General features: G+C 34.9%; 1 protein-coding gene across 2 annotated transcripts; it reads right to left on the reverse strand.

Moving 5' to 3' along the window:
• Positions 1–437: 437 nt before the first annotated feature.
• On the reverse strand, positions 438–7,924 carry LOC129254122 (dynein light chain roadblock-type 2-like). Of its 2 annotated transcripts, XR_010292636.1 has the most exons (5): positions 7,587–7,924; positions 5,719–5,794; positions 3,295–3,462; positions 1,274–2,482; positions 438–1,169 (listed from the first exon to the last, which is right to left on the reverse strand). XR_010292636.1 is itself a non-coding variant. In XM_054892576.2 (4 exons), the coding sequence occupies exons 1-4, from the start codon at positions 7,707–7,709 to the stop codon at positions 2,436–2,438; spliced, it is 414 nt and encodes a 137-aa protein (XP_054748551.2). In that variant the 5' UTR covers positions 7,710–7,924; the 3' UTR covers positions 438–2,435. The 2 variants fall into 2 exon arrangements, 1 of the variants encoding a protein (XP_054748551.2); XM_054892576.2 differs by having other exon boundaries at positions 438–2,482.
• Between the last annotated feature and the right edge of the window lie 2,668 nt (positions 7,925–10,592).

Genomic DNA, 10,592 nt, shown 5'->3' on the forward strand with positions numbered 1-10,592 from the left:
TTTAGGGATTTTCCAGCATAAAACCATACCCCATGTTTAGGGATTTCTTCCAAAAAAGCGAACCCATTCCGGCGGCACATCCCCGTATGCCTTATTTCGCGAGTACCCCCCCCCCCCCTGGTATTAGCTGGATGAGAGTTACAGAGGCTGCCTGGGTATAGAAAAGGTTCACTTCATAACCATAAACAACAGGTTTTCCTCCCAAACTCCATCCAGTGGCCAGTTGACAAAGAGATGCAAACACAACTCATATGCAACTCTATCCAGTACCGAAGTATGACGTCATCAATTTTCACTATTTGCATATCACCGTTCTTGAAAACACTGAAATGCTAAAAAAAAGTTTTTTGTGACGTCATCGCTTCGGCAGGGTACTCTATATGCAACTTGATCATTGCAAGAGGCGACACAATAAAATTAAGTTTCTGAACAATATATCAATTAAATAAGTGAAACTTTTATTAACTGTAAAATGTGAAAATAAGACATATTCCGGTTACAATAAAGTTGATTAGTTACTTCTTACCTAAAACAATCATTTACTGAACAGGAAGATAAAAGCTTGATACTATTTACAGCCACCATATACCACACACTGAGTTACATCAAAATAGTGTTTCCCCATGTTAGCACATGCTCTACAAAATTCTGAAGTGGCAAATGAAGTTTGTATACCCTATATACCATATTTTTCTATGAAGTATCAGTCAAGTTCTTAACAAACATAATTGATAATATAACACTAAGGAATGAACAAGGTACATATATTATAATACAATCCACAATATTTACAAGTAATAAATCTATGATTTGTAAAGTGATATACCACTAAATGACTACGATACATTGTGGATTTAATATTTTATTATCAATATGGAAATAAAACTTGGTCCATTTGTAATATTTTATAAATGCACATGTTGCAAATAGTATTCTGGACGATATTGAAAGAATGGATAAGATATTATCAACTTTTCAAATGAAGTTCAAAGGAATCAATGGCAATCCACAAGTAAAATAATGATAATGAAAAATTTAACAGCCTGAAGGAAGTTTCATCAGCCATAAAATCACAAACATCATTCTTGTGATCTATACCATATCAGGGGGCCGTTTCATAAAGCTCTTCGTATTAAAGTTAAGAGTGACTATAAGAACAACTGGTGAACCTTTCTTACGCGTTACATAATCACCAATGAACATTTAATGGTGAATATCATTTACCACAAGAAAGGATCACCAGTCGTTCTTAAGTCGGTCTTAACTTATGAACAGCTTAGCGAAACACCCATCAGTATCCCATATCTGGCTGATAGGGCCACTTGTAGTGGTCTTGTGGTTTCCTCAAAATCAAAGAGGTACTCCTGCTTGTTTAGCTAATATTATCTTCCCCTATATTTGTTTACCATAATATTTAATACAGGTAGATCTTATTCTACATGAATTTTGTGTGTTCTAATTCTTTTCATGTTTTTTTTTTATATCAAAGAAAGATCCTTACTCCGTGCCTGAATGTTATCTTATTGCACATCTTGTACATGTAGCTCAGCTGTTGATAAATTGCTTCATTCTTACATGTATTTTGTTATCATTATGTTTATGTAACTCATTTATACTGCTAGTTTGTTTTGTATCTCTTTTTTATTAAGCAAAGACTAGTATCAGACCTTGATTATATATTTATCAGAATATCAGAATATTTATCAGAATGAATGTTCTCAAGACAATTCTTTATTTCATAGTCAGCATGCCTTGTAGAAATGCTCATTAGATAGCCTAGGATAAGGTCTTTTTTACCAGAGGCATCAGACTTAGTGACCCTTTCAATGACTAGCCTCCAGTTTCCAAAGAAAGCTAGCTTTTTTTTTCTGAATCGGGATTTGGGGCGACTTGCAGTTAGGTATGAAAGTTGAAAGAGCCACCCAATTCTTGAATCTGCAGTTGGCTCGTTTTGGGGCTAATAACACAAAATGTCAAAGAAACATTAGATTAGAAATATAGTACGACTAGTAGATCATGTGTTTCCTTGACATTTAGGGTCATATTCTTACTCCAGAATCGACAAGAATTTTAGTCCACATTTCTATGAATTGTCAGTCGAGTTTCATCATTCTTATCCTTCATTCAACATTCATGACAAAGATTATGCATCAAAGGATTCATAGAAACACATGTGGTGATCTTCTCATTTCATTACAATATTACTATTTTTTTTTAAGGTTTTCACTGCGGGGTCAAATGATTGTGTACTTTGTGTTTGAGTGGACGATTGGCACTCTATAAAAATGTGGTTAAAGTTAACTAGGGATTCCTTTAATGGATGATATGATAATACCACTCTCAATGCACAATCATGCCACTGAAGAGGAATATTTCTCAAACAACACATTTCATCATTCATCCTTTATCATCCAGCTGTGGTGCGTTTAAGCAGATTACGATTCGGAAGGGTTCTGTATTACAAGTAATGAGCACTCTTTTCCTGCAAATAAAAAATAATGGAGAAAAGAGGGAAATATAAGATAATATCTAAAGTACATGTACTACCTGTTCTACAGAGTGTGAAGGGGTGCGAGCATCACTGGCATAAATTCAAGCAGTACTCCTATTGTTCAGGGGTGAATAGTATGACGTCATGTATTTACGCCCATCATAGGAACTACGTTTTTCAGTTTTCACAGTATGAAGTTATGAACAAGACAAATAACACCGATTACTAATTACACTGAAACATGGATGAACATGCATGAAAATTGCCATTTTGTTTACTCTGAATTAAAGTTAAATAATGAAGATATCCATTTTAAATCAAGTTGGCACTGAAATGAAAGATTTGAAATAGGGATTTTGTGACTATTAGTGTGATGAAATATCATCCCACAGCTGTGGGATGATATGAAGCTTATTATTTAATTCAAAGTTTGAACTCAAGAGAGCATTTTTGTAAACTAAGAATTATGGAAAATTCAGTTTTACAACTTTTGCAACAATATGTCTCCCATTACTACCAGACTACCACTAAAATGCAGCTATATTTACAGAGCACTGTGTAAAAGCTAAATGTATGAAAATAGACTAATGAATCATAATATTCATGGTACCATTCAACAAGGCTCATGATGTAATAATGAATACAAGACATTATATGTCATGAGTTTGTCTTTGTAACATTGACTTGGTGCATACAGTGCATGTTTATCATCGTAAGTTGGGTGATATGTCTCACTATATCTCAGCATTATGAAAAATGTTGTATTATATCCGAAGAGGGCTTTAAAGTAATTAAAGACTAACCTGGAGCCACCATAACCTCATTCCGCTTGGTGCGAACACGGAGGAAGGCAAGGTTGTCCACTGGGTCAATATCCCGTACACAGCTCCTAGCCAGGCCAATCACAGGCTTGTATTGTTGGCAATACTGGACTGTGGTGGAATTATCTAGCGTCGTCTTGAGAGGGATTGCTGATAAAACAACAACAAAAAAATTAAATCAATGCGATTCAAAATATTGGTCCAATGTTTATTATAACATGGGCTATTTTGTCCTGTCGGTGCAAGAATGCCCTGAACACCACACTTTCGTGCATTGCATGCGCACGGGCAAAAACGCCCTTAGCAGCACGCATAACTGCATTGTGTAAGGGCGTTTCTTCACCGATTCAGTGCGAGAAAATGCTTTGCTAAGGACGTTCTTACACGGAAACGACAATTTGTTTTGATGTAATACAGGCTCCATTCTGAAAGCCCATCTCAGCTTTGGTAAAGGGCTATTGTGAATTCTATTTGGGTATATTCTGTGTTAAAAACCAATCAGTCCATCGGTCCCCGAATGATGTCGCAACTGTTGGTGCAATATCCTGCAGACTGTTGGACTGATGTAATAAAGAAATAGAAATTCGGTCTCATATGCATTTCTTCATTCCACTGGTCTCTGCTAAAGAATAACCGATGGGCATCGGGTCTTCTCGATTACATCTAATATTCCCAGTGTATTGGCCATTCAAAGGGGTAGTTCACCCAGACGAAAAGTTTGTTGAAAAAATAGCAGAAAAAAATAATAAAAAATATTGGTAAAGTTTGAGGAAGATTAAAAAAGTTTTTTTTAAGTTTTGTGATGCCATCCATATACGAGCAGCTGCCCAAAATGTTATGTAATATAAAATACATAAATTTCATGTTTAATGGTTCATGATGAGTAAATTTTTCTTCTTTCAGGAGCGGGTGTGAACTAATTTGTATGTTGATATATGGTCAGGGGTTCTAAAGCTGCGCGGGTCCTAAAACTACACACCACTCATTGCACATGCCATTTCAATGGCAAAATGAATGCGCACTTGAGCTCTGTGTGTGGAATTGTGACTGCAGAGTGACGAACGATCCCTATCTAATTTTTCTACAGAGGCTGCAATAAATCATTGAATACAGAGAAAACCAGCAAATGTTTGGAATTTTGGAGTTATATTCACTTTAATTTCATATTTTCCTATAATAATATGGACACATTTTAGAAATTGAGGCACAGGAAATACTATTTCTTTGCATGATAAATAGAGTACGTAGCTTTAGGACTCCTTTTACATCGGTTGGCAAAATCAAGAGCCATTCGGAAAACACAGCAGGATTTTTGTATTCGTGAGTTTTGTGATATTTTATTCATGGTTAAAGATCTTTAGAATATTTATTACAAATTAGTGAAAGATAATTTGTTCAAATATTAAAATGGCATAGTTTTTATCGTATGAAAACAAAGTGCATAGCTTTTAGGTCCCCCATCATACTAAAGGTACAATAAAACTCATTTTCAATTTTTTGAGGAAATGACATTTCATTGTTTTTTCTACATTCATGATACATGAGAAGCTGATTGCATACACTAGTATATGACAAAACAATCAAAAAATTAAAATTTTAATAACCTTTTAAATCTTTGACGGATTTCCCTCAAACCTTTCTGATTATTTTTGTTTGTTTGTTTTTCTCACAAAAAAACTTTTAGTTGGGGAGTACTTCCACTATAATGTTTTAACCACTATTCTTTGTGCAAATTCAAATTTTGATACATTAGGTATATTATGAACTTTGTTATTTTGTTAATGACTTATCTCCCGAAAAAGTTAACAATTAGATATCAGAAAGCTACGATAGTATCCTGAAATTGTTAATCACTGACCGTACTATTAAAAAGATATTTTCTTTTAACCAGGCACCCAACTAAAAATAAATGTTCATTTAAAATTGAACAAGTTATCCAATAAAACATATTTTTTCATATCCTTCATAATCATAACTGTTTCACATGATACAGATTCACAAAAATCTAGTAATTCATTTTTTTTTTTTTCACTTCTTGGGTGGTGTACCTTAGACTGTTGTTCAACAGTCTTTGAAACAATTACAGTATGTTTAAAACATTAAAATATCAAGTATTACATTTATAACATCAGCAAGACAGTGATAAGTAGATCATTTTTAAAATTACCGAGGTACCTCAAGGGAAGGTTTTACATTATCTTCAAAGATATAATGTAAATGTATTGGAAATTTGTAGAGCACCGGTAAATAATTGTTTCAGATAAATGACTCCTCATATTTTATTTTGTTTGTTATCTAATAATTTCATTTTGGGCTTTATCAAAAAATGTATTTTTGTTATACTTGAAAAATATGTTTATATGTTCCAAATAAATTTTATAAGATGCTTATAAAGGTTAGACTCACAATCATTGTCCATTACAATTGTTCCTACCACACCCTTGTGGGCGGTAATCCTTTTCATTGTTTCCTCAGCTTCAGACTGAAATTAAAAGAAAAGACAGTTGTTAATTTAAAAGAGATGGTTTTTCAAAATCATCATTTCATTAGAAATATCAAACATAGCTCACAGAGATTAAGTCATGTCAAGGCAGCATTTCTAACACAAAATGTGACTTGATTCTATGTGAGACTAGATGGTTTCTCAACCGAGTGCAGTCTCGAATAGCCAGATGAGAATATAAAATACATAACTTTTGTTAAAAATTTCAAATGATATTACCTCTGATAACTTTGTGAATACAAAATGTAATGAGATTGTCATTCCTATATGAGTGGTTAAACATGTGTGTTTAAGTTTAAACTTTGAAGCATTATGTAAAAAATATATATATATATATAAATTCTTTACCCTAGCTACTGGAAATAATATCATGTTCCCCACTCAGAGCACAGGCCACAAGCCTATATTCACAATGTGGACAAACATTCGCTTTGTGAGCATGCATTCTATGTATGAATAACTTCATATCAACTAAACACCCTAAAACCAAAACAAATCTTAGTGTCATTTTCATCCGGGGGGCACATCATTAATGCAAAATCATCACTAGCCGCACACGCCTGCAGCAATTATATCCTGCTTGAGGAGTTTGACTGCAGTAGGACTACAAGGAAGAAGAAACTTTGTATGAATAGGCTTTAAAAAGTGGCATTTTGGAAAATAAACTAGCCAGCAAAAATGTAAACAGACCATTTTCCACAAATAAAAGTAGGCACCTAGGGCCTGGTCTATTTGGTGGAAATTGAGAAATGAAACCCCTCAAGAGAAATTAAGTATAGAAATGTCAAAAGTATTTATTAGATTTACTATGATATAAATATGATAATCCAACGTTACGCGACGCACGCGTCCGTAACATTGGGGAAAACCAATAGGAAACAAGATGGCAGCATAACCATCGGGCAAGTCTCTTCCATCCTTTCATAATATTTTTCTCATTTTTTTGATGAATTCTTGTTTAAAAATAAAATCGATAGCGTAGAAATGTCAGAAATGAAGTTGTTTCCCATTCATGCCATGTAATAAAAATAGACCAAAAGCTTCGGTCTATGTTATGTTGGTTGTTCAGCTGAACTCTGTTGGCTTCACTCGCCAAATACAGAGACCGAAGTTCTAGCGCGATCTGTACAGGGGACTAATGGCGATATGTTTACATGTACCGGTATGTGTATTAAGTTCGGATAAAACAGGGCAGTGAAGTTGCGCGACAGCTGAGGTAAGTCACTGTTTTTGTTCCTTTTAACTTGATTTTCACCGTGTTTTGGCAATTAATGCCAAGCCCAAGCCAGGCCTAGATCTTTTTTAGTTACTTTTACTTTTAGTTTTACTTTTAGAAGTAGAAATCTCGGGGGCGAAAGTTTTGGGTGGTGCGTGCAGATGTATGGGAAGCAATTCCAGGCTTCGTTGAGAGTAAGCATACGTTAGTAAGTGATTTATACTCTCTAGGAGCCTCCAGCTAGGCCTAGGCTACGTATGACACACGCACAGTCTCACAGACATGACTCGACGGTCCTCCAGCAGGCGGGCTCCCCCGCCTGGGCACGGGCCGACCGGCTTGGGCGTAAAGGGCAGCGCAGCTGCGATGCCCCCTCAAATCAGACTCGGAGAGGGGATCAGGCCTAATGAAATTGTAATGGATGATTATAAGACTTTTTACGAATAAAAACTAACCATTCGCTGATATGAAATAATCTACACAATTTAAGCTGATTATTACATTTAAAAAATCACTGGTATATGCAAAAGAACAAGAAATTTGTTTGTTTATTACCATGTTTAGATTATCCGTTTCCCTGGCCTTGTTGAACTTGGTTGCTATACGATAAACGACAAACGTATCGTAGAGGGCGTCGGCGTCAAGACATTTCTTAAAGGGGAATCCAGCCTTGGCCATAAAATGTTGTGTTGGGTAGGAGAAAAATCAATTTAACAGAATGGTGAAAGTTTGAAAGAAATCGGACCAGCAAAGAAAGTTATAGCTGCTTTAAAATTGAGATCATTAATAGACTGCTGGCTAGCGACCGACGGGTTTCCATTCTCAGCCGTTCTCTGATTGGTCAGTTAAGACAGTGCGGACGTGTCTGTGTGTTCCGTTCCGTGTGTGTGTGTGTGATGCGAAGCGTGCTGTACATGTGTTCATTGGACGTGTGGGCATAGAGTAGATACCCAGTCGTTTTATTGATTTTAACCTTACAATAACAACGATCAGAGATGGGTTTATTTTGTTGCTGTGTGCATGTGAAGGATAGAAGTTTCTTACAGCTTATTATTATAATTAACTGACTCTCTTTCCAAGCTTAAAATTATAACGATAATTTCTACATTCCAATTGTGTGATTTGTTTGTTTTAGAAAAGGTCTTTTATTTAAAATGGAAACATGCCAGTCAATGGACCATATGTTCTAGTGTTTAATGAAAATGGAAAACATGCTGGTCAATTGGCTATGTGTTTCAGTGTATAATGAAAATGGAAACATGCTGGTCAATTGACCAGTATAATATGAAAATTGAAACATGCCGGTCAGTTGACCATATGTTTCAGTGTATAATGAAAAAGGAAACATGCCGGTCAATTGACCGGTATAATATGAAAATTGAAACATGCCGGTCAATTGACCGGCATGTTTCCATTTTCATATTATACCGGTCAATTGTATGACCGGCATGTTTCCATTTTCATATTATACCGGTCAATTGACCAGCATGTTTCCATTTTCATTATACACTGAAACACATAGCCAATTTCCATTTTCATTAACCACTAGAACATATGGTCCATTGACTGGCATGTTTCCATTTTAAATAAAAGACCTTTTCTAAAACAAACAAATCACACAATTGGAATGTAGCAATTATCGTTATAATTTTAAGCTTGGAAAGAGAGTCAGTTAATTATAATAATAAGCTGTAAGAAACTTCTATCCTTCACATGCACACAGCAACAAAATAAACCCATCCCTGATCGTTGTTATTGTAAGGTTAATATCAATAAAACGACTGGGTATCTATTCTATGCCCACACGTCCAGTGAACACATGTACAGCACGCTTCGCATCACATACACACACGGAACACACAGACACTGCACTGTCTTAACTGACCAATCAGAGAACGGCTGAGAATGGAAATCCGTCGGTCGCTAGCCAGCAGTATTAATAGTATGTAGATTTCAAATTGGCAACTGGGTAAGTAAATTATGACAAGAGGCAAGGACAACTTTCCCATAGGCCATGTACTCTTTTATCAGGGATTTGTGGTTTTCTCCTACTTGTAAGTTACAGTACCCATTCCCCTGGGGCAGTAATCTAAATATAACCCAGGTAGTATATTGTTTTATGTCCTCATGAAAGAAAAATGTAATTTGAAATAAAACTTCTGGGAAAAATGAAATTTTAGCCATAATATGTATTGGAGTACATGGAAGAGTAGTCCTTGCCTTACATCACTATGACATCCCATATGCGGCCAATTTGAAGTCTCCATGGGTATAGTGATTACCAATATTTACAACTTTTAAGGATTTATAACTTTCTTGTTGTTTGTCCAATATTGTTCAAACTTTCACCTATCAACTTGTCTGATTTTTCTTTTTCTTATAAAAACAAGTTTTTATTTGGGTTGGATTCCCCTTTAACAATAACAGCTACAGACAGACTCCTCTTTCCTCGTCCAATACTCAGCTAGCTCACTCATGTCATTGTTCATACTTTATTTTTGTTGTTGTTGTTGTTGCATTGTAAATTTTAGGGATTGTACATGCATGCATTGTTTCTTTTTTATTTCGGGAAGAATGATTGGATGTAGGAAAGAGGAAATGAAAGAAAGGAAGGATTTAAAAGCACCTAAAACTGGAAGCTACTCGAGAGCAGTATTACCAGTAAAAATCACACACTTTGTACAGTTGGTTTCTAGTATTGTAGATATAATGTAGGGTAAGTTAAAATATAATCTTGTTTCATATATTAGGAAGATTGTTGTTTGCTTCAGATATTTGCATATTATTTGACTCATGGATATGTATGTATTTTATTATTTTTTCTCCATATTCCAGTACTTGTCGTAGTTTATACTTTTGTTACAATATGTTAATGTTTTATACTAACTATAGGACCCCATTGGAAATAAGCCTTTCGGCTTTCATGGGCTATCCTGTCAAGGTATTCTTCAAATTTCATTGTAATCTCCTGTGATATTCTTGACGAATAAAATCAATCAATCAATCAATCAATCATAAAAGTCAGATTGGTTAATCGACCTTATAGCCCGCTTTTGCAATTCAATAACATATCTTATAACGTCTTGTTTGTATTGCCCCAAGCCAATAAATACCATAAATTAGTCGTGATGGAATGAGAGTCATATATAATTTTAATAGTATATAATCAGGAATAAAGAATTTCAGCTTGTTTAAAATACCTATACTTCTAGAAGTCAATTTACACTAGTAATTGATATGACAAAATATTGGAAGAATTTTTAAAATCATTAAAGAATGAAAAAGTAGGGAACCAAGGAGTGATCCTTGGGGTACTCCGCAAGATATTGATTTCAAACTAGAATTTATACCTGCATAAAAAACAAATTGATTACGAGAATTGAGGTAGTTCCTGAACCAATCCAAGGCCTTACCACGAACACCATAATGTGATAATTTATATAACAATATATCATGGTAGATCGTGTCGAAGGCCTTGGAAAGGTCCAGGAATATACCAACAGTATGTAATGACTTATCGACGGCACATACCACCTTATCAATAAAAAAAAGTAAAGCATG

The sequence above is a fragment of the Lytechinus pictus genome, chromosome 2, assembly GCF_037042905.1.
Source record: "Lytechinus pictus isolate F3 Inbred chromosome 2, Lp3.0, whole genome shotgun sequence".
In the NCBI taxonomy this organism is placed as follows: domain Eukaryota; kingdom Metazoa; phylum Echinodermata; class Echinoidea; order Temnopleuroida; family Toxopneustidae; genus Lytechinus; species Lytechinus pictus.